The following is a 23,595-nucleotide window of genomic DNA, read 5'->3' on the forward strand; positions in this document are numbered from 1 at the left end:
TTTTTTTCTCCCTGAAAACTTGTGTCCTGGGAAGTTTTCTTAAGTTACCTTTTGACCTCTGTGTTTACCCCTTCAAATCTAGCACCACACATAGTGACTTTTTTTTTTTTTTTCGGCGGCATGTGGAAGTTCCCAGGCTAGGGGTCCAATTGGAGCTGTAGCTGCCAGCCTACACCGCAGCCACAGCAACGCTAGATCTGAGCCACGTCTACAACCTGCACCATAGCTCGAGGCAAGGCCGGATCCTTAACCCTCTGAACGAGGCCAGGGATCAAACCCCTAACCTCATGGATACTCTTTGGATTTGTTACCTCTGAGCCATGATGGGAACTCCTGATGAGATTTTTTAAGATCTACCCTTAGCAGCTCTCAGATACTCAATATTGTTAACTATAGTCACCATGCTGTATATGACATCCCATGACTTATTATTTAAGTTTGTACTTTTTGACTGCCTTCACCCATTATCCCATCCCACCCCCTTTATCTTTTCTGAATATTGTTTCATTTTAACCATATTCTTATTTCATTGATGTATCTTCTTTCTCCCTGGATATTAGTGGTGTTTATTTTGAAGTTTTCTTTGTAATTGCTCTTTTCTCAAATTGGCCATCTTCCACTTTTGTTTTGATCCTTTGCCATGTTCCTGCCTTACCCATTACTTGGGATAAGGAGGTTCCCAGGCTAGGGGTCGAATGGGAGTTGTAGCTGCTGGCCTATTCCACAGCCACAGCAACACCAGATCTAAGCCTCGTCTGTGACCTACACCACAGCTCACGGCAGCACTGGATCCTTAACCCACTGAGCAAGGCCGGGGATCAAACCCGCAACCTCATGGTTCCTAGTCAGATTCGTTTCTGCTGTGCCATGATGGGAATAACTTGGGGGAGCCTTTGATGTCAGTTTTGGAGGTCTTTCCCCTGGGCTCTTCCTGTCCCCAGGAGAAGTCTGACTGGGGCTGGAGGAGGCTGTGTTCTGGGCCCCAGGTGGCTGGATGGGCATGGCCCCCCATCAGCATCTTGGCCACATCCCATCAGCATCCTGGTTTCAGAGATGCCAACTTATACCCTCTCCAGGAAATAGGCCTCAGTCTGGAAGCATTTCTGTTGCCACAGTGCCATGCTGGCCGTTCAAAACAATGCACACATTTAGTACTACAGTGAGTGGGGGCCTGAGTTCAGGGCACAGGGTAGTGGGTCCTGAGGGTACCCAGGGTCTTTTCCTGGCTCCTTGGTCAAGACTGAAGTCGCTGCTCCTAGTGGGCACCACTCCGTAGAGGCCAGCAGGGGGGGCTTGCTCTGGTTAGCAGAGACTCAGCGTCATAGAACACCTCATGGAAACATTCCAGACTGGACAGTGACATCCCATCAATGCAGCCTCATCTCATGCAGTGATGGCGGGCTTGGAGGTGTGGGTGCCAGTCTTCAAGGTCTCAGAGCTCAGGTGCTTCTTAGGTCCACCTTCCCCAGTCCTTGTTTTAATACCTGTCCCCTGCCTCACTCTTAACTTCTACAGGGACCTAGGGAGTTTATGAGGTATAATAACCCATGTTACTGTGGATTTCTGGGCTTGATCTTAGCTTTCCTGGCAGCCAGTCTTGGCCATGTTAAACCCTTCACCATGTCTGCCTTCTAGCCTCTGAACGTCTGTTAACATTGTCTCCTTTCCTGTTCTCCCATCTTTGTAGGTTTTTGCCCTTTTGGGGTAATTTTTTTAGGTTGACTGTATATACACATACATATATCTTGATAACAAAAAATTAGATTTCAGCCTTTTATAAAATATTACACATATCCTACATACTCAAAACATTTGACATTTAACCAAACTATAAACAATATTTTACTTTACCACTCATACTTTTTTCACAGTTATTAATTATTTAATGTCTATAGTTTACTAACTTGTTCCCTATTTCTGTATTATCCGTACACTTTTAGATACCAGAGATTTTTTTTCAATTATTCTTTTCTATTCTGGTTTAAGTTTTTGCCTTTTTAGAAAATTCCTTTACTGTCATGTTGGTGAAGCTTGGAGAAGGAGTAAAATTTGATACATTGTATTCAATCTACTGTCTTTTTTGGGGGGGGGGCACACTTGTGACATGTGGAAGGAAGTTCTTAGGGTAGGGGTCAAATCGGAGCTGGAGCCTACACTATAGGCCACAGCAACACCAGATCCGAGCCGTGTCTGCGACCTACACCACACCTCATGGCAACACTGGATCCTTAACCCACTGAGCAAGGCCAGGGATCAAACCTGCGTCCTCAAGGATACTGGTCAGTTTGTTACCACTGAGCCACAATGGAAACTCCTCAATCTACTGTCTTCATGTATGTGTTCCGAGATAGCTTTTTTCCTCCTCTGGTTCAATACTTAGGAGTTTGTTTTTTTGTTTGATTTTGTTTTTTTCTGCAAAGAAGAGAAAAAATGAGAAGTTAAAAAGTTCCCACTTCATTTTTTATACTTTTCTATCCTTTAACCTTATTTCCCAGTGCTGTATGTGGGCTCTCAGCCACATTATGTACCTCTAGCCAAGATCCTTGCCTTGGGCCTGGAGCAACTGCCTCCTCCTCTTAATAACTATCCTTGCCTTTCAGCTTTTTTAAAATAAAACTTATCCTGAATAGGTATATACTTCAGCAGTTAGTTCTCTGAGACTATGTTTCATATAAAATTGGAAATCACTAGGTGGCATTTTTTGTTAGGATCCTTTCCAGTTTGGGGTAATGCTTTATACTCCCTTTGGTACTGCATAATTAGAATCATTTTAGGAAGTGACTGACTTTAGCATCAGTTAGCATATGCATGCACTTTGTTAACTTTCGAACCAGAACCGTCGCTAGCCAGTGGCCACTGGTAATACTCCTGTGTATCTGCTCTCCAGTCCCAGTACTAGCCTTGTGAGACGTGGGCAGCTCTGAAATGTCACATAAAGACCTAGACCTGGGCCTCTTTAGCAACACCTAACTTTGTTAAAGCTTTTGTCTCTACTACTCAGCTAGAAGGGTGTGAGATTTGGTGAGATTTGGTGCTGAGATTTCTCAGCAAGAAAGAAGCCAGACCCTCCCCTCCGAGCTTCTGCCCTGTATATGACACACAGAGCATAGCCTCACTCATTCAGTCTCTCAGTCCTTTGCAAATATAAACAGCCTTCCCCTCTCTCTCCTGGCCAGCTGGGGCCAAGAAAGAAGCCAGTGACCCTCCATGTGCAATAAATAGCTCTGCTTACCTCCTGACCCTGTGATTTCCTGGAGGTTCTGAATTGTAGATCCTGAAGTGGAGATGGAGGGAACAAAGAGGTTGCAGAGGCTGCAGCTTCACAGAGCACTGAGCAGTGGGTGATACTGTATCCTCAGGCAGGAGCTGACCTCCATTTCAGCACAGGTCATTTCAATGATTGCTTGGCCTCCCAGTGCCAGCCACTGTGACTAGAATGGAGTGGAGTGGAGTGGATCTGAATTCTGGACTGTCTGGGACTAAACTAACTCCTGAGCTGCAAAAGTAGGTGTCATGTTCTATACCTGCTTTTTTAGTCTTTTTTACCCCTAATGAAAAAAAAAAAGTATTTTTCTCTGCAATTTAGGAGCATAGCATTTGGATTATTACTTGATTGAACTAATGCTTGTTTCCCAAAACCATCTTTGGTTTTCATTAAACTGGAGAGTCTCATCATTTTTGGAATTGTTATGTTATTAACAAAATCCCTTCTCCTCCACACTAAATACATACTGTGTGATATGTATTTTCAGTTAATTCATTTCTTCAAATAAAGTGAAGCAGTTTGTGTTTTAAGAAATTTTAATAACACTTCTTAGCAGATCACGATTTTCTTGGTCCTATTTTAGTTCTAGTATCCATCTAAATGTGAAAGATGAATTAATAAGGTGGAAAAGGTAAACTAGTAAATGTGATTAAATGAAATTGGCGGTACTAGAAGGATGAGATTAACATATGTAGTACTGTGTATAAAATAACTGACAAGGGCCTACTGTATAGCACAGGGGGGTCTACTTAGTGATCTGTAATAACCTATATGGGAAAAAGAAGGGATATATGTATATATTTATTGGTTCGTTTCTTGGTTACTAAGACAATGGTAAACTATACGCCAGTGAAATTTTTTTTTTTTGTCTTTTTGCCTTTTCTAGGGCCGCTTCCATGGCATGTGGAGATTCCCAGGCTAGGGGTTTAATTGGAGCCATAGCCACTGGCCTTCGCTAGAGCCACCGCAACGCCGGATCCTAGCCGTGTCTGCAATCTACATCACAGCTCACAGCAACACAGGATCCTTAACCCACTGAGCAAGGCGGGATTGAACCCGCAACCTCATGGTTCCTAGTTGGATTCGTTAACCACTGCGCCACGATGGGAACTCCCTGAAATTTTTTAAAAAAGAAATTGGTAGTGAGTACAAAGATAATTTTATTAGAAGCTCTGTGGATATTGTGGAAAGAGAATCAGTGTAGTAAAGAGTTTCAATGTGAAAGCCTGGATTTTGTTGGTCAGAACTGTGACTTTTTAGCTTTAAGGACTTTGTACAAACATATTACTTAACCTCCTGAATCTATTCCCCTGTCTTTAAAATGAAGATAATGTTACCTCTCCTGATACAAGGATTGAGCAAAGTCAAAATTTGTGAAAGAATTATGGAAATGATTTGTTTCTTTGCAAATGTTGGGTTTTTTCTGCTTTTGATTTATGTTGTTCCTTGGAATGGTATTTTATTTAATTAATTAATTTTTTATTTAAAGTTTTTTGTTTTCTTTTTATGGTGTGTATGGAAGTTCTTGGGCCAGGGGTCAAATTGGAGCTGCTGCTGTGGCCTACACCACAGCCACAGTAGCTTAGGATCCAAGCTGCATGTATGACCTATGCCAAAGCTTGTGACACTGAGGGAGGGAGACCAGGGATCGAACCCACATCCTCACAGACACTATAGTATCAGGTTCTTTTTTTTTTTTTTTTTTTTTTTTTTTAATTTTTTTAGGGCTGCACCCGGAGCATATGAAGGTTCTCTGGCTAGGGGGTTGAATCAGAGCTGTAGCTGTAGCTGCTGGCCTACACCACAGCCACAGCAATGCAAGATCCTTAACCCACTGAGTGAGGCCAGGGATTGAGCCTGCATCCTCATGGATACTAGTTGGATTTGTTTCCTCTCAGTCACAATGGGAACTCCTATATCAGGTTTGTAACCCACTGAGCTACAATGGGAACTCGGAATGGTATTTTAAATATATGTGTATTAGGTCAGAACAAGCTGATACCTAATAAATTCTGGAAAATTGAATTCAAACTTCATTTTGCTTATGATTGGATAAGTTTAAATTCACCTACTTCAAAGTCTTTCATATTTTGACTCTTTAGATAATTGACTATTTAGGTAGATTCTTTAGCCAAGTTAAGCAGATCATCTTAGGTGAGAGCTGGTATTTGATAGATGTATCTGCTGAGTAGTCTGTCAGATCCTCCTGCCTTGTTTTGAAAAGTGTGCCTCCTGCTGTTGGCATAAACGTGAGCCTCTTCTGTTTACACTGTTGGAGGGTTTGTAGTCTCTCCCTGACTTCTGTGTCTCAGCTCCACGTAGGGAACACAGTAGAAGGAAGGGGTTAAGGAAAGCCCCTGAATGGAGGAGAGGCAGAACAGGGCCATGGTGCCCGTTTGGCTGGATAGATCCAGCTTTTCAAATAAATGTCAACAGCAGCCTTTATCAAGGGCTGTAAGTTGGAGACAGAGGCAGTCACAGGTATGTCCTATGAATGACTATTTTAGATCTTCATCCAGAGGTGCCATAAATCACCCTGTGGTTCCTTGTGGAAAATGTATTTGGGCCCTGACAAGCAGGAATGAACATGTCAAAAGCATCCCACCACTCCTGAACAACTCTGTTTATGATAACTGGGCATAAATAGCCCAGGTTGGGTAACCATCATCCCCTAAACCCTTAAAGGGCTGGCTTTCTAGTCAGAAACCCTCTTCACCCCAGGGTAACTGCAGTTCCTTTACTTTTTCAGTCACTTTCTCTATTACCCCCATGGGGTAGATTCCATTTCTTTTACCTTTTGTAGAAGGGTAATACATTGTTGCTATGAAAGTTAAACATGATCATTTTTTTAAAATCCCAGTAATTTTGGAGTTCCCGTCGTGGTGCAGTGGTTAACGAATCCGACTAGGAACCATGAGGTTGCGGGTTCGGTCCCTGCCCTTGCTCAGTGGGGTAACGATCTGGCGTTGCCGTGAGCTGTGGTGTAGGTTGCAGACGCGGCTCGGATCCCGCGTTGCTGTGGCTCTGGCGTAGGCCGATGGCTATAGCTCCGATTCGACCCCTAGCCTGGGAACCTCCATATGCTGCGGGAGTGGCCCAAAGAAATAGCAAAAAGACAAAAACAAACAAACAAAAAAACCAGTAATTTAGATCTGTTTAAAGGAGAAAATAAAACCCCCTGCATCTCATCCTGCATGTATAACCACTATCAACAGTTTGGTTGTAAGATATGTCTTCTACATACTGTTATGGAAGCTGCTTTTTCAGTTAACTGTCCATTATGGATTTCTTTTTGTTCAGTACACATACTTTACCAATGAGCTGCATAGTGTGCCATTATATGGTTGTTGTACAACAATTTATTTAATCTGTCTCCTGGTGGTAATTTACCTTGTTCCTAAAATTTTTTTATCGTGCATAAGGTTCTTAAAAATATCCTAATATTATAGCTGTGTGCACATGTCCAATTATTTCCTTAGGTTAATTTCTGAGAAGCAGAATTTCTGTGTCAAAGGGTATGCTGGATTTATATTTGAATGCTACACCTAATTACAATCTAAAAGGGCTATTAATTTATTTTCCCACAAACAATGGAAGAAAGAGCCTGTTTCCTCATACCATTAACACAGAAGACTTTCAGTTTTGGCCAGTCCTTTAGGTAAATGTGCCTCAATATAAATGTCTAATTTACATTTCTTTTGAGTCTGAGTAAGACTGAGAATTTGTTTATTGGCCATACGGATTTCTTTTGAGAAGTGCCTGTGTGCTTGTATTCATGGCTATTAGTATGTTTACTGTTTTTCCAGAGTCAAGATGTTAACCCTTAGTCCTGTACTGCAAATATCTTCACCCCCACCCTTTGATAAACCGTTCATGAAACCTTTCTCTTAAGGATCTTCACTTTTTATGTAGTCACATATTCATTGTTTCGAGGTGTACGTAATAACCACTATGATACGGAAGTACCTGTTTTTCTGTGTATGTAACTTTGTTGGAGTCTCAGCTTTGGTTTCCCCAGAAGGAGACTCTTAAGATGAGAATTGAGTACAAGTATTTTTTGTAGTGGAAGGAGAAAAAGGCAGAAGAGGAAAGGAACATGGGAGAGAGAGGTGGTCAATAAGAGCTGCCTTCCTAGCCAGCTCCACAGGGCTGGTGCTCCAGGGGCAGCTCTGGGGGACTGGGTAAAGTACTGGCCTCAGAACTGCCCCACCCACAGTCAGCGCTGGGTGAAGGCTGCTTTTAAGAAGTGTTCCAGTAAGGTACTTCTGCCTTACAAGAACATCCTAAACAGTGTAAAACTACCGCCCCCGTTTATTGCAACCTCGGATGTCTGGGGCTCACTGGGGCTGACGTTGTCTGAAGGCTTCCTCCCTCATGCCGTAGGTGCTCTGCCCACGGGGTCTCTTGAGTAGGCTCAGGATTCACTAGTGCATAGAGGCAGACAGCTGCATGGGGAGCTGGGGATCTCACCTTTTTAAAAAAGGACCTCGCATGGGAAATCACACTGTGTCACCTTAGATGTCCCTACGACTGGCCCATATTTAAAGGGAGGGGAATTAGACTTTACCTCCTGGAGGAGTATCAGATAATCTGTGGACTGTGTTATAAAATCACCTCAGGGAGTTAATGAACCTGCGCTTCCTGACTGAGCAGCTTTTAGGCCCAGAGATGCATCTGGGAGCTGATGAAGCCTTCCAGAACCCTGAGGCCTGAGGGGGTGTGGAGGAGGCCCTGGCGGCCTCTGCTACTGGTGTCAAGATGAGACTTCCCCACCCCAAATATTAAACTATTCACTTACTTTTCCTTCTAGTTCCTTTTTATACTTTTCTTAAATATAAGAGTAAGTCAAACACTTATTTTATTGGTTAGCCAATTGTGCTAATATTTTAAAATAATCTGCACAGCAGTTCTCAAACTTTTTAAAAAGTTTCAAGATCTGATTACACTCTTAAAAAATTATTACAAACACCAAAGAGCTTTTGTTTATGTGGTTGATAATTGTTTTTACTGCATTTAAAATTAAAGCAGACATATTTTAAAATATTAATAATTCATTTAAAAATAACAAAAGATGTGTTAACATTTAATTCTATTTTCCAAATCTAAAAAACCTAGAAGAGTGGTGCTGTTTTACATAATTGCCAATTGCTCTAAAGTCTGACTTAAAATAGCTGGATTATCCTATCTGCTTTTGCATCCAGACCCTTCCCATACTATCTATCCCTCATGGAGCCTCAGGAAAACATCACAGTACAAATGTGATCGTTTCATAGCCAGAGATGTCCTTAGATGTGAACCTGATAAGTTCTCTCTTGAGAATTTTGGTGTCCTTTAAATAGCTTTTCTTTGCGACACTATTGCTTTTGAGGTCAGCGCTAAATGTGTGGAGGGTACAAGTGTTAGGACGTGTGCCTTCACCTCCCAAAATGTCTCTTTCTCCCATGTTTCTCATTTACCTGCAATACAGTTATCATCCAGGTAGAAGAGCTGGTCATGCTTAGTAGACTCTGTGGACTGATTTCTGTCAGAACCAGATTAATAACTGATTTCTATTTACAGTTGACCTTTGAACAATGCAGGGGTTAGGTGGGGTCCCAGGTGTAACTCTTCACTCCCCCAAATGTAAATACTAATAGTCTACTGTTGACCAAAAGCCTTACCAATAACATAAACATCGATGAACACATTTTGTGTGTTGTATGTATATCTATATTTTATGCATTCATGACATACCTTTTTCTTTTTTAAATATTTTTATTTTTTCCATTATAGTTGGTTTGCAGTGTCTGTCAGTTTTCTACTGTACAGCAAAGCGACAGTCACACATACATATATACATTCTTTTTCTCACATAATCCTCCATCGTGCTTTATCACAAGTGACTAGATATAGTTCCCAGTGCTATACAGTAGGATCTCATTGCTTATCCATTCCAAATGCAGTCGTTTGCATCTTTTAACCCCAGATTCCCAGTCCATCACTCCTTCCCACAGTCTGTTCTCCAAGTCAGTGAGTTTCTTTTTTGTGGAAAGGTTTATTTTTGCCGTGTATTAGGTTCCAGATAAAAGTGATATTGTATGGTTTTTGTCTTTCTCTTCCTGACTTACTTCACTTAGTATGAGAGTCTCTAGTTCCCTCCATGTTGCTGTAAATGTCGTTCTTTTTTATGGCTGAGTAATGTTCCATTGTGTATGTATACCACATCTTCTTAATCCATTCATCTGTCAGTGGACATTTAGGTTGTTTCCATGTCTTGGCTATTGTGAATAGTGCTGCAATGAATATAGAGGTACATGTATCTTTTTCAAGGAAAGTTTTGTCCAGATATATGCCCAAGAGCGGGATTGCTGGGTCATATGGTAGTTCTGTATTTAGTTTTCTGAGGTACCTCTGTACTGTTTTCCACAGTGGTTGTACCAGTTTACATTCCCACAGCAGTGTAGGAGGGTTGCCTTTTCTCCACACCCTCTCCAGCATTTGTTATTTGTGGACTGATGAATGATGGCCATTCTGACTAGTGTGAGGTGGTACCTCATTGTAGTTTTGATTTGCATTTCTCTAATAATCAGTGATGTTGAGCATTTATTCATGTGCTTGTTGGCCATCTATATATCTTCTTTGGAGAAATATCTATTCAGGTCTTCTGTCCATTTTTCAATTGGGCTGTTGGTTTTTTTTGGTGTTGGGTTGTATAAATTGTTTAATTTAGAGATTAAGCCCTTGTCAGTTGAAACTATTTTCTCCCATTCTGTAGGTTGTCTTTTTGTTTTTTTATGGTTTCCTTTGCTGTCCAAAAGCTTGTAAGTTTGATTAGGTCTCATTGGTTTATTTCTGTTGCCTTGGGAGTGTGACCTAAGAAAACATTTGTAGGGTCGATGTCAGAGAATATTTCGCATGTGTTCTCTTTTCTAGGAGTTTGATGATACCTTATGTTTAAGTCTTTAAGCCATTTTGAGTTTATTTTTGTGTATGGTGTGAGGGGTCATACCTTTTTCTTAACTTTTTCTGTGCAGTTTTTTCAAATCGTTGCAAATCCCCCCAAATTATCCAATATGTTTATTGAAAAAAATCCACACATAAGTGGACCCTCACAGTTCAAACTCATGTTGTTCAAGGGTCACCTGTACTAGGGTAGCAGTTTTATATGTGCTAATAATATAAGTACTGCACCTAAAAAAATCAGGACTTGACCACTTGACTCAAAGGCAATACCCTGGCTTAGGCTTTTTTTAGTGGGACTAGAGGAATAACGGCCTTAGAACTTGACCTGAATTGTTCCAAGTCAGGCTTGTGTAGTTCTTAATCCTGAATGGCTACCTGTTTAACTTTGTGTAGGAAAAGGGCTTCTGAGACACAGGATGTGCTGATCTTTTAATTCTCCGTTATCTTTCCTATGTGTTGTCCCCCTCACCACCTGATTTTTTTAGGCCCTTGACTTGGGACTAGTTTGTCATTCCACTTGCTTGATACCTACCCCCTACTTCTGTACCCAGTAATTCAGAAGTTAAAGCATGAGCCCTAACTCAGTTAACTAAAAACTTTCATTACTCAGCCATCCCTAGTTGAGATTAAGGAACCTCTGATGGCCTTGGCTTTTTAGGTCTGCAGTTCTTTCACTGGCTCTACTAGAGTCTCTTTCAATATCTTGAAAATAGCGCCCCCCCCCCCCCCGCTTCCTTTTTCAGCTGCACCTGTGGCATATGGAAGTTTTGATATGCCAGGGATCAAATCCGAGCTACATCTGTGACCTACGCCACAGCTATGGCAACGGACCTTTAACTCACTGCATCAGGCCAAGTATTGAAACCAGCAATGCCATAGAGATGAGCCGGATCATTAACCCACTGTTCCTGAAAATAGTTTTCTTTTAAACGTTTTGCATCTGATTTTTTTTTTTTTTTCAGTATCGGAATGTGAATTTCCAGAAGGATTGGATTGTTGCTTCTTTCTAAAGCAGTAGCATGTAAGATAAAACTGCATTTGAATGGCTAGCCGGCAAGATGGAGCTTTTTTGTTCTGTTATTTCACCTAATTTGGAAACATTGTCATGTAATCCTAAACAGTAGTACATATTTTGACCAGCTAATTAAATATTGTTAATTATGGCATTTCTATTGTGGCTCAGTGGAAACTAACCCGACTAGTATCCATGAGGATACGGTTTGATCTCTGGCCCCAAGTGGGTTAAAGGATCCGGCATTGCCATGAGCTGTGATACAGGCCAGCAGCTGTAGCTCCAATTTGACCCCTAGCCTGGAACTTCCATATGCTGTGGGTGTTGCCCTAAAAAGCAAAAAAAAAAAAAAAAAAGAAAGAAAGAAAGAAAGAAAGCAAAAAAAAGGGGGGTGGCTATTATCAGGCCTAGTATGTGTGGAAAATACTACTCTCTGGAGGCTTAAAATCTGATGTAAGATAGATTGTGTACCATGTAGCTGTAGCATTCTGTGTAAAAAATCTATAGGCAAATCTCTCCTGATTTGGGGCACCTTTAAAAAATGAACTCTCTAGCTTCCATAGGCCTCACATTAGCCTTGCACATCATAAACTCCTTTGAAGGTTTGTATACTTCTGGAGGAAGACACAAGGTACCAGTGTGGGTATGACAGGGCTCTTGGGGCTTGTGGGAAGGTTTTTAATGGACAGTGGATCATGTTCTTTTTCTAAAGTTTGTCTGAGTTAGTCTCCCTCCCATGTGTAGAAAATGTGCCCCATGTTTGGAGCCACTCTATTCTCAAGTAACTGCTTAGATACACAGAACACAAGGACCACTGAGGTGAGTCCTTTAGGTTGGCTCTTGTCTGAAAATTCTTTCCAAGAGATGGTAACCAGAATGCTACATGCCTAGCAGCACTGCCTGGTGTTTGTCTGAGGAGTCCAGAGCCAAGTTAGTAGGAAGGACTGGAGGTCTTGCCCACTTTCCAGTAGCGCTGCCCAAGCCATGTCACTAGCCTGCTGGTTACTTCAGTGAGGTTTTCTCATTTTTCAAGTTCCTTCTGCCACTCACTTTTAGGTTACAGATGATTACTGTTTTATGAAGGGATGCTGAGGACAACACATTTTTGTTTTTATGAAGCTCCTCTGGATGTGTTAAGTAGATCTCATGGAGAAGGTGGCCCTCCTTCCCTAGAGAGTAGTATGTCTATCAGGAGATAATTGTGGGAGGTGAGGATTCTTCTGGTGGAGAATAGATTCATGCTATCATGTTGTTGAATTAGCAAAAGAAGAGTAAGTTAAGATTTTGAGTGGTATGTTTTTTGTTGTAGGGAACGTAGATTTGATTGTGGATGTCTTCCTATCAGCATTTTTAAGTTCCGTATACAGTATTGACTTTACAGTCTTTTTTTTTTTTTTTTTTTTTCCCCTGTGTAGGCCCGCACCCAAGGCATATGGAATTTCCCAGGCTAGGGGTCAAATTGGAGCTGCAGCTGCTAGCCTACGCCACAGCCATAGCCACATGGAATCTGAACCGTGTCTGCGACCTACACCACAGCTCATGGCGACACTGGATCTCCTACTCACTGGGCAAGGGGAGGGATGGAACCTGCATCCTCGTGGATACTAGTCTGATTCCTTTCCACTGCACCACAGTGGTAACTCCCTGATGGTACAGTCTTAACAGACACATAGACAGTAAAGGAGAGAGCGAGATAATACAAATGGTCGTTTAAATCTAGAAGATTAGGAATTTCCATAGTGGCTCAGTGGCTAATGAACCTGACTAGTATCATGAGGACGCAGATTTGATCCCTGGCCTCGCTCAGTGGGTTAAGGATCTGGCATTGCTGTGGCGGTGGCGTATGCTGGCAGCTGCAGCTCCAATTCGACCCCTAGCGTGGGACTCTCCATATGCTGTGGGTGTGGCCCTAAAAAGACAATAAATAAATCTAGAAGATTAGAAAGTAAACTTGGCATTCACTGCCACTTATTGTCCTCCGTAGCTGGCTTCTCAAACTTTAATGTGCTTAGAAATCATTTGGAGATCTTGTTAAAAATGCAAATTCTGATGAATTAGGTCTGGGGTGAACTCTGAGGGTCTGTAGTTCTAACAAACACCCAGAGGATGCTATTGTTGCTTTGTCCAGGGACCACACTTTGAGTAGCTTTGGTCTGTAGAACACTACGGCATATGCAGATCCACATTTTAATAATAACAACCATAAATATTGAATGTTTTTCTCCACCAGTCACGGAGCAGTAAAATAGATCAGAGGATGGGTACTGGAGTCTGACAGTAGGGATGCACACTGAAGCTTTTCTCTTTACTAATTTAACTTAAAGCAGATTTTTCTCTTAGGAAGGAGTCTCACCTTCGGCACCATTAACATTTGGGCCAAGAGAACTCTTTGCTGTGGGGCCTGTCTGGGGCATTGTAGGGTATGTAGCTGCGTCCCTGGCTACATACCCTACACCCATGTCCTCCATCTACGAGGTGCCAGGAGCACCCTCTGTCCTTGTTGCAACATTGCAGAATGCCTCCTTGGAGGTAACATCATCACCGATTGAGAACCACTGCTCTAAGGCTTCTGTTGAAAGGTGGTGTGTTTGGGGGATTTTGTGATACGAGTGATACACTTGATATAAGCAACCAGTTTGCCTTATCATGATGGTTCTACAAAGAGGAGGGAGAAAATAAGACAGGGACTAGCCGATCACCTACCTGTGTGCCACATCTGGTTTCCTGGGATAATGAAGTATACTCCAAGTGCCAGTCTTTATTTTCATGCAACTTTTTATTTTGGGGGCTGTGGGATAATATCAGATATTGTTTGGGATTTTTTAGATGGGAAGAACTGAGCTGCTTTTTTTAAAAATTTTTTTCAATGAATTTTATTACATTTATAGTTGTACAACGATCATCACAACCCAGTTTTATAGCATTTCCATCCCAAACCCCCAAGAACTGAGTTTCTAATTCAGTTGATCCTGAGCTCAACCCTTTTTTGGAATATGCTGTCACACTTGATAATCTGCCCTTTTTTCCACTTTACCTTCCTGCTGCCACCCAGATGCTTGTTTGTGGCATATTTGTTTATCTTCCCAGCCTCTCATCCCTCACTTAGACCAGATAACTAAGCTTTTTAGGATTATGCTAAAATGGTTTTCTTTGTTTTATAAGCAAGGATCATCTTCCCCTGTTAAAAAAAATTTTTTTTAATTGATCAGGCTCAGCAGTTAACAAATCTAACTAGCATCCCTGGCCTTGCTCAGTGGGTTAAGGATCTGGCATTTCCATGAGCTGTGGTATAAGTCTCAGACTCAGCTTGGATCCCGAGATGCTGTGGCTGTGGTGTAGGCCAGTGGCTACAGCTCCAATTTGACTCCTAGCCTGGGAACATACATAGGCCTCGGGTGTGGCCCTAAAAAGCAAAAAGAAGAAAAAAAAAAAGGAAGGAAGGAAGAAATTAATCAGAAATATTTTTTAAAACATTATTTTTGCCTTGCTTTCAGGGTGTTCTTAGTGAGAAATCAGTGATACCTTTTGAAATCGAAATGCAACTTTGATTTCTGACGGTTGAAATGGAAGGATAGTATAGTGTGTAGTAAATTAATATTGAGGATGGGAATAGGGGATGCCTGAGAAAAGCATGATTTTAAAACAAAACAAAATGAAGTTTATAGAATTGGCTTATGTGGTTATCTTGGAAATGTTGAAGTTAATCTGGAGTACACCTCAGATTATAGTAGTAAAACTGCTCTAATGACAGGTTTTAAAAATTAGTTTTATTAATGTCTTAGGATTATACCTTTAAATGACTTATTTATTTTATACTGCTCAACTTCTATTTAGAACCATATGTATTAAGCCAAAGTTATACTTGTTGATAGCTCTTTGCTTTGTATAATTCCCAAGATAGTATTAATGAGACATAAGCACTGCAGCTGCCCTGTCCAGTGGTCACTGGCAAGAAGATGGGTCTCTAGGATTGTAGGAGAAGGCCGGCAGAGAGGAGAGGCCTTGGCCTCCTGAGTGCCTCTTGGTCAGCAGGCCACCCTTCCTATCACAGCTGGGTTCCAGTATCTTCAAATAGGAGTATGTATATATATATGTATTTTGTTCCCATCTTTTCTTAATACCTTATATTCAACCCCCCTCCGTCTCCCAGTTCAGAACTTTCCATACCTTGGAATGACTTAGACTGAGTAGTATGCTTCAACCACCGTTTAAAATTGGAGTTATATTTCTTCTGTGAAACCAAAAGAGAGGGGACACACCCTGAACTGAGGTTACCCCAGTCAGTGGTCTTGTAGAGAAGTGAGGGGGTGCTTGCAGATGTTACATGTAAAGATCCTCTTTGACAGTGGCTTCTGAGAGCTGTAAATTTTTGCCTTCCTCCTCCACCCCAACACTGTGGGTCTGTCTACCCACCTTATAGACCAGTAGAGCCAGTGAGAATTGAAAAGGCAAAAGTTCTGCAGGCCCCTGATCATAATTTTTGTTTTATTCTGTGATTAAGAAAATACATATGACAAAGAGCTATGTGAATTCATCCAATGACAGCCTTAAAATGAGTACCTAAAGTTTTTGTTGAGGTAGCCTTGCTTGGTCTTTCTGGTAGGCTCTCAGACCTTCACAGTAATTTCTAAGGATCCACAGGTTAGAAATCTATGCTGTTGAGTCTTTCCCAAAGCTCCTGTTTTATGCTTTATGATTACAACTGCATTTGACATTATTTCACTTATTATAACCCACCTTCATTCTGCATTTTTGAAGTGTTATATTGTACCTGATTCTTGAACTCTTTTCTCCATACTTTTTTCTGAACTTCAGAAAAATTTACACCCAAACCAAAAACTAATTGCAAACAAGTAGCAATCTTGATTTGGATTTCTAGTTATATCACGGGTGACAAGCTGTAAAATGTTAGAGTTTATGTTCTGAACTGGTTGTCCTACTCCTAGTAACCTGTACAGGTGGTTCCCAAATGCAGACCACCTGCTTAAAAATCACCAGAGTTTTTTAAATGTGTAGATTCTTGGGCCCTTCTAGATATTCTATATTCCGTAAGCCTAGGATGTAAGGTCAAGAAGCTTTGCTTTTTAAAGTTCCATAGATTATTTCGATGATGAAATTTGAAAGCCACCAATTTTTTGTACAATCCATAAAATCTGCTTATCATGGCATGTTGTTAAACGTTTGTTCTTTTTATTTGTTTTTTTTTTTTTACGCTAAGGGGCCAGCAGAATTGGGCCCACACCCACATGTCACCACTAGGGTTAGACCGACTTGACTACTGTTTTTTCTGGGTCTCTCAGCATCACCAAGCTGCCTGTGAGGAAAGCAGTATGGCTACTGATGCCCTGGTGTTTTAGATGGCCTGGCTTCGTCCCTTGGCCTTGGTTCCTCATCTGTTTAAAAAAAAAAAGCCTTTTGCCTTTAGGTCTGAGGTGTTGGCAAACTAGCCAAGAGACACTGTTGGTCTTTCCACCTGCAGCGTCTGTGTTAGTGCTGTCTTCATCCACTTAGGCCACTCAGTTACCTCCATCTGGTAAACAGGGTCAGAGCTGGATCAGCCAGGAGTTGCAGACTTCTGCCCAAGGACATGCTGGATGCAGACATAGGCAGGAAACTGAGGAGGCCCTGGGGGCCAGTTTTGATCTCATGATGTGAAGCAGTCATCCGGGTGGTGCCCTTTCACTTGGAGGGGTCACTCACTGCAGGTTTGTAGAGGGGTAAGGCTGATTAAGCACTCTCCTGACATCCCAGCCTTGTGGAAATCATGGGCAGATGTCATGCAAAATCACAAGCAGTCTTTCTTTTTTTTTTAATTCGAAGATGGTCTGTGCATGTAAGTGTGACTTAGTAAGAGTTAATAAAGATGTTGTTGTTACTGCTGTTGTTACATGGCCTTACTTATGGCATATGACCCGAGACACAGCAGTAACAACGCTTGGTCCTTAACCCACTGAGCCACAAGGGAACTCCTGAAACATAAACAATCTATTTTTCCACATGTCCATTGTAAAGCATGTTCTTAATAGTTCTTGGGAATACTCAACCACATGGAGATATAAGGGACCAAATAGAGCCAGTGGGACTAGGAAGATGATTGGTAACCGTGGTGATCAGACCTCTTAAGAGAGTCCTGTGTTGTTCCTCGGAAGTAGTCATCGCATGCGTGTGCACGCACACACACACATGCCATTATATTGATTCTCAGACATTCCTGTGAGATGGGTGGTTTGAGTAAATAGCTAGTAAGTGCTCAAATCAGTGTTTCAGTTCTTTCTGCTTCTTGACCAGTTTGGGCCCTAACTCTCCCAGAGTACAACACTCGTGTGGACAGGTGTGTTAAGCTTTCACAGGTCATGGAGTTAGAGAATAAGTATTTTCTACATTTTTGTTTATTAATGTGGGGTTGACTAGAGAACACTCTATAAGCCAGCACAATGCTTTGGGGAAGGGTATTGTGGCCATTACAGCATAAAGTAACAGCTAGGTAGCAGGTAAGGGATGGGTTAACATCCCAACTGTAACATGTAGAGAACCTAAGATATGCTGAAATGAGGAGTTCCTGTTGTGGCTCAGGGGTTAAAAACCTGACATAGTGTCTGTGAGGATGCGGGTTTGATCCCTGGCCTCACTCAGTGGGTTGAGGATCTGGCATTGGCTGCAAGCTGTGGCGTAGGTCGCAGGCGTGGCTCGGATCTGGCTTTGTTGTGGCTGTGGGGTAGGCCAGCAGCTGCAGCTCTGATTTAACCTCTAGCCTGGGAACTTCCATAAGCTGCAGGTGTGGCCCTAAAAAGAAAACAAACTCATATATATATATATATATATGATATATATGTTGATATGAAACCTGTCACTTGTCATCTTTCTTCTTCCCCCACCCAACATGGTTTATACAGTAAAGAGAACTGCAATCTCTTGGACTCATTTTAGGGTAAGATTACAGAGAAGCAACAAGGGAGAACCGCAGTCAGTGCGTCAGAGATGAAGCTTTGGTGCTTAACGTGGTCATCAGAAGTAATATAGCTGTGAGGAAAATTTTGTTGCTAACTTACTATAATTCTGTGTGCTGAGAGGTGCTTCTCTCTTTTTTTTTAGGTATTTGTTTGCATTTTATTATACCAAGGCGAGGGTTTGAAAATTTAGGGGTTTCTTGCTTCTTCACAGCTACATAGTCTGTGGTTTTTGCCTTCTTTTAGCACATCTTTGATCTGAGGCTGATGGGTTGTTAGAGTCCTGCATCAGGGTGTATCTGAAAGATAACTTCTGTTTTTTGAGAGAATCCACACATTAAACAAAAAGGGAGAGGCAAACTTTTCCTCTTTGGGGGATAACACTATAAAAATTGGGATGTGCCACCACCTGCTCATCTTCTGATATATTATTTCACAGTGCTGGCCCCAAAGGCGATAACATCTATGAATGGAGATCAACCATTCTAGGGCCTCCAGGGTCCGTGTATGAAGGTGGTGTATTCTTCCTTGATATCACTTTTACACCAGAGTATCCCTTCAAGCCTCCAAAGGTAAGAAATTCCCCATGATTTATGCTAAAATTTACATATTCCCATGAATAATTGAAGCTTTTAAAATTGTTTTTAATCACAAAAAAGTAGAATTCTGTTATCTCTCTCATTCATTCATTCATTTATTTACTTATTTTTGTTGTTTTAGGGCTGCATTTGCAGCAAATGGAGGTTCCCAGGCTAGGGGTCTAATTGGAGCTGCAGCTGCCAGCCTACGCCACAGTCACAGCAACGCCAGATCCAAGCTGTGTCTACAACTTACACCACAGGTCACGGCAATGCTGGATCCTTAACCCACTGAGCAAGGGCAGGGATTACACTGGCATCCTCATGGATTTTAGTTGGGTTCATTACCCATGAGCCACGACAGGAACTCCCAAGTTCTCTTATCTCTTGACAAATCTCTAAATACATTTGAACATATGCAAAACGCTTCTTTGGGTTGACTTTGCCTCATTTGGCAGAGACCATTAAGACTAAGTGCTTTGTTTAAAATCCTGCTCATAGTCAGCAACCCACAAATAATCCCCTTTCCTTTGCAAAAGACATTTTTTGAACAGATAAAAATGTTGTCAGAATATCCATGCACTAAAATAGAGAATCAGAAACTCCTGGCAAACAAAGCCTTGGATTCTGTTCCTCATCATTTTCCTGTCTCATGAAATCCTTACCCAGCTTTGAGTTTCTCATCTAGGTTAGGAGGGGACTGCTCCAGTCACTCTTCTGCAACACACTGTGATTCTCACAGTCAGAAGGAAAACCTCCTCTTGGGGATAGGGTACCCCTGAATAAAGGTGCAGTGGCAGCTGCAAGAAGTAATTAAAAGTCTGCCATTTTTAAAAAAGTGGTAATGTTTTAGGTTACTTTTACTTTGGAATGATTCAGTGTATCACAAGTAACAATTAGAAGACCATACGAAATAGCCCAGGCTCATGTGCCTTTATGTTGATTTGCCCATTGCTGTCTGTGGTCCTTACCATTTCTGGTTCCTCACCTGTGGAGATTCCAGTAGAGTGAATTCTGTGCTTTAAGTCAGGCAAGATAGCTGCATGGTCTGATTTAAAGGTGAGAAAAAGAAGAAACACCTCTTCAAGTGGATATTTCAGCTTTTAGGATATGTGATCATTGTTTGCTAAGCACTTTGTCTTTATGGACCCACTGTGTTGTTTGGATTATGACTTTAAAGCTTGCTTTGGAGCCATGTAGTACTACCAGCTAACACTAGAGGTCAGCAAACAATTAGCTATTCAAACTGGAAGCATTAGGAAGATATTCAAAACATTAAAACCGCTAAAGATGAAATCCAGAAATACTGAAGTTACCTTGCCTTTTGTTGATGGATATTATTTTTAAATGAAATTGAAAATCCCTGAGAGTGTATCAATGCACACTTGGTAATCTCAATTTTAATAGTCTCTGTTGTGGCTCAGCAGAAACAAACCCTGCTAGTATCCATAAGGATGCAGGTTCAATCCCTGGCCTTGCTTTAGTGGGCCAGGGATCCGGCATTGCCTCGAGCTGTGGTGTAGCTCTCAAGACATGGCTCAGATCCCACGTTGCTGTGGCTGTGGTGTAGGCCAGTGGCCACAGCTCTGATTCAACCCCTAGCCTTGAGAACTTCCATATGCCACGCAGGTGCAGCCCTAAAAAGAAAAAAAAGGAAAAAAGTCTCTAACTTGTTTCTTATCAGCCTTAAACTGTTAACTCTGTTTACTTTTTTAAAAATTAAGCGTGTATTTCTTTAGAAGTTTTAATCAGGGAAGTTTAAACTGAAAAGGTAATTTAGTAAAAAGTTATGTTGCTGGCTGTTTAAATTTTATTTAACAGTGCCTTATATTTTAGGTTACATTTCGGACAAGAATCTATCACTGTAATATTAACAGTCAAGGAGTTATTTGCTTGGACATATTGAAAGATAATTGGAGCCCAGCCCTCACCATCTCTAAAGTTCTTCTTTCTATCTGCTCACTTCTTACAGACTGTAATCCTGGTAAGGTTAATAATTCTTTACCTTATTTTACTCCTCCTCAAGAAAAAGTTCAGATTTTATTTTTGTACAAGCTTTCAAAGGACAAAACCTGGTTGGTTTTCAAAGAAATGTCTAATCCAGAGTTCAGTTTAAGCTGAGGACTTAATATAAGACTGCCTTAGGTTTTAACATTTTCAGTCTTTCACTCTCCTCCCCCCTCTTTTGCCTGTTTCCCAAAGAGTTCTCTTAAAACCGCATACTTGGAAATGTTGAGTTACCTGTCCCAGTAGCCTCACCTCTGCCTGTGAGTTGATAGCTGCTCACTAAAGTGGCAGTCAGTTCTGAGAATTTTTCTCTGCTATAAACTTAGACAGTGGGAGGTGGGGGCAGGGAGCAGAGTGGCAGGGAGGCTTAATTTCCTCTTACTAAAACTTTTTCCCCTAGATAAACCAAATATAAATTATTAAAATTCTATTGAGGTTTCAGAGAAATACTAAACTTAAGTGAAAGTTTGGCACTTTCTAGGCAAATAGTATAGAGGTAAATAGTGTTGTATTGCAATAGCCTTGAGGACATCGCAGTATTCAGTGTCATAATTGATACCATTCAGCAAAAGGTCACGTGAATACAGCTGATGTTCACTGTAGTCTAGGGCCTCGAACGTTCCGTACCCTAACATGTAAGAGCAAAAACCCTCCAGTGTGGGGGTTCGGGTTGGGGAATCATTGTTGGACAAGAAATGGAGTGAGGTAAGGAGATGAACCCAGACCAGTGCTGAAGCGTGTGCACTCTATTTGGATTAGGATATCCCCCCTACACACATGCTGGGCTTTTTTGTGTGTTTTTTTCTCCCCACATGCTGATTTTTAAAGTCTAGAAGGAAAACTATCCAGAATGGAGTGGTTTGATCACAACTGCTTTTGCATTTCTTCCCGAGCATGTCGCTAACTTATTTGCTAAAACTTAGTGTTCTTGCTCTTTCTTCAAAGTAATCTACATTCTTTTCTTCCAGCCGACCCCTTGGTGGGAAGTATTGCTACTCAGTATATGACCAACAGAGCAGAACATGACAGAATGGCCAGACAGTGGACCAAGAGATACGCTACATAAATTGGGTTTTCACAATTCTTTACATTATTTGTCTGTCACAGAGAGCTGCTTATGATTTTGAAGGGGTGGGGGAGGGTGGGAGTTGGTAAAGAGTAGGGTATTTCTATAACAGATATTATTCAGTTTTATTTCCTAAGATTTTGTTGTAACTTAAGGTATCTTGCTACAGTAGACAGAATTGGTAATAGCAACTTTTAAAACTGTCATTAGTTCTGCAATATTAGCTGAAATGCAATACAGAGAATAGATATTTGGGTTCAGTTGCTTGTAGTCTGTAAATTTAAAAACAGCTTAATTTTTTACAGGTTACACACACAGGGCCATTTATGTAAAGTCCTTCAAGACTACACACTTTTTTGTTTAAAAAAAATTGGAATCTGTTTTCCCTTCTTGTAAGGGAACGTTGATATTTAACAGCTTTTAGAGACTGTCATCTCATATATAGAAAATGGACGTGTAACTCTAAGACACCATGTAGGAAATGAGTAGTTATATATTTTATTTTAAATGCCAATCTACTTTATTGTGAAAAGGTAGAGGTTTGAATCAGGACCTGTAAAACCTGTAGTAAAATACCTTAAGCTGTTAACTGTAAGGCGTGGACTAGGAGTTGCCCAGTGGATTGGTTATATGTTGTGGACTACTTAAGTCTGCATTTGTTACTGTGCTAATAAACAATATTAAAACAACCACCTAATACTGTCTTCCTTTACTTTCTATTTCTTACTTTGTACTTTATTTCTTTTTCTTTTTTTTTTTTTGCTTTTTATGGCCGCATCTGCAACACATGGAAGTTACCAGGTTGGGGGTCAAATCAGAGCTATAGCTGCCATCCTGCACCACAGCCACAGCAAGGCCAGATCCAAGCTGCATCTTCAACCTACCACAGCTCACTGCAATGCCGGATCCTTAACCCACTGAGCAAGGCCAGGGATGGAACCTGCATCCTCATGGATACTAGTCGGGTCCGTTATCACTGCACCACAACGGGAACTCCTGTAGTTTTTCTTCTTGATAGGTCTTTGCACTAAAACAATATAGAGGTAATGCAGACTGAATACTCTGGTACTGTTTATCCAGCACCTATGTTAGGATTGGTACTCTTAGTTTATCCAGTAGCCCTGCAGGGTAGATTTTGAGGTGTCTTAGAAGAAGTTCAATAATCTAACTCACTATCTTTCAAAGACAGAGTTCTATTGCATCTTTTTAAAAGCATTTTCCAGTTTGCAGATGCTGTGGTGGTAGTACACAGGAAGTGAGTTCTCTTGGAGAAGTACTACAGCCACATCAGAGGGCATTCAGGCAGTAGCTCCATGTATATGCCTGTCCACTCACCCCAGGCCAGTGTGAAGGTGCATACACATTCACTGAGCATTTAAAAAGAATATGGGAGGAGTTCCCGTCATGGTGCAGCAGAAACAAATCCGACTAGGAACCGTGAGGTTGCAGGTTAGATCCCTGGCCTCGCTCAGTGGGTTAAGGATCTGGCCTTGAGGTGAGCTGTGGTGTAAGTCACAGACGTGACTCGGGTCTGGCCTTGCTGTGGCTGGTGTAGGCTGGCAGCTTGTAGCTCTGATTAGACTCCTACCTGGGAACCTCCATATGATGCCGGTGCAGCCCTAAAAAGCAAAAAAATAGAATGTGGGCATTCCCGTCGTGGCTCAGTGGAAATGAATCTGACTAGCATCTGTGAGGACACAACTTCGATCCCTGGCCTCACTCATTGGGTTAAGGACCCAGTGTTCCATGAGCTGTGGTGTAGGTTGAAGACCTGGCTC

At 41.5% G+C, this 23,595-nt stretch overlaps 1 protein-coding gene across 1 annotated transcript in view; it reads left to right on the plus strand.

Annotated features, from left to right (window-relative positions):
* Positions 1-22,506, plus strand: part of LOC125120641 (ubiquitin-conjugating enzyme E2 E1) — a 78,457-nt gene extending 55,951 nt beyond the window's left edge. The window contains exons 4-6 of the mRNA XM_047769140.1: positions 18,606-18,738; positions 20,581-20,728; positions 21,720-22,506. Of these exons, the coding sequence (XP_047625096.1) occupies positions 18,606-18,738; positions 20,581-20,728; positions 21,720-21,817 (379 nt within the window). The 3' untranslated portion in view covers positions 21,818-22,506. The remainder of the gene's footprint in view (positions 1-18,605; positions 18,739-20,580; positions 20,729-21,719) is intronic.
* The last annotated feature ends 1,089 nt before the right edge of the window (positions 22,507-23,595 follow it).

Source organism: Phacochoerus africanus, chromosome 1, assembly GCF_016906955.1.
Source record: "Phacochoerus africanus isolate WHEZ1 chromosome 1, ROS_Pafr_v1, whole genome shotgun sequence".
NCBI lineage: Eukaryota > Metazoa > Chordata > Mammalia > Artiodactyla > Suidae > Phacochoerus > Phacochoerus africanus.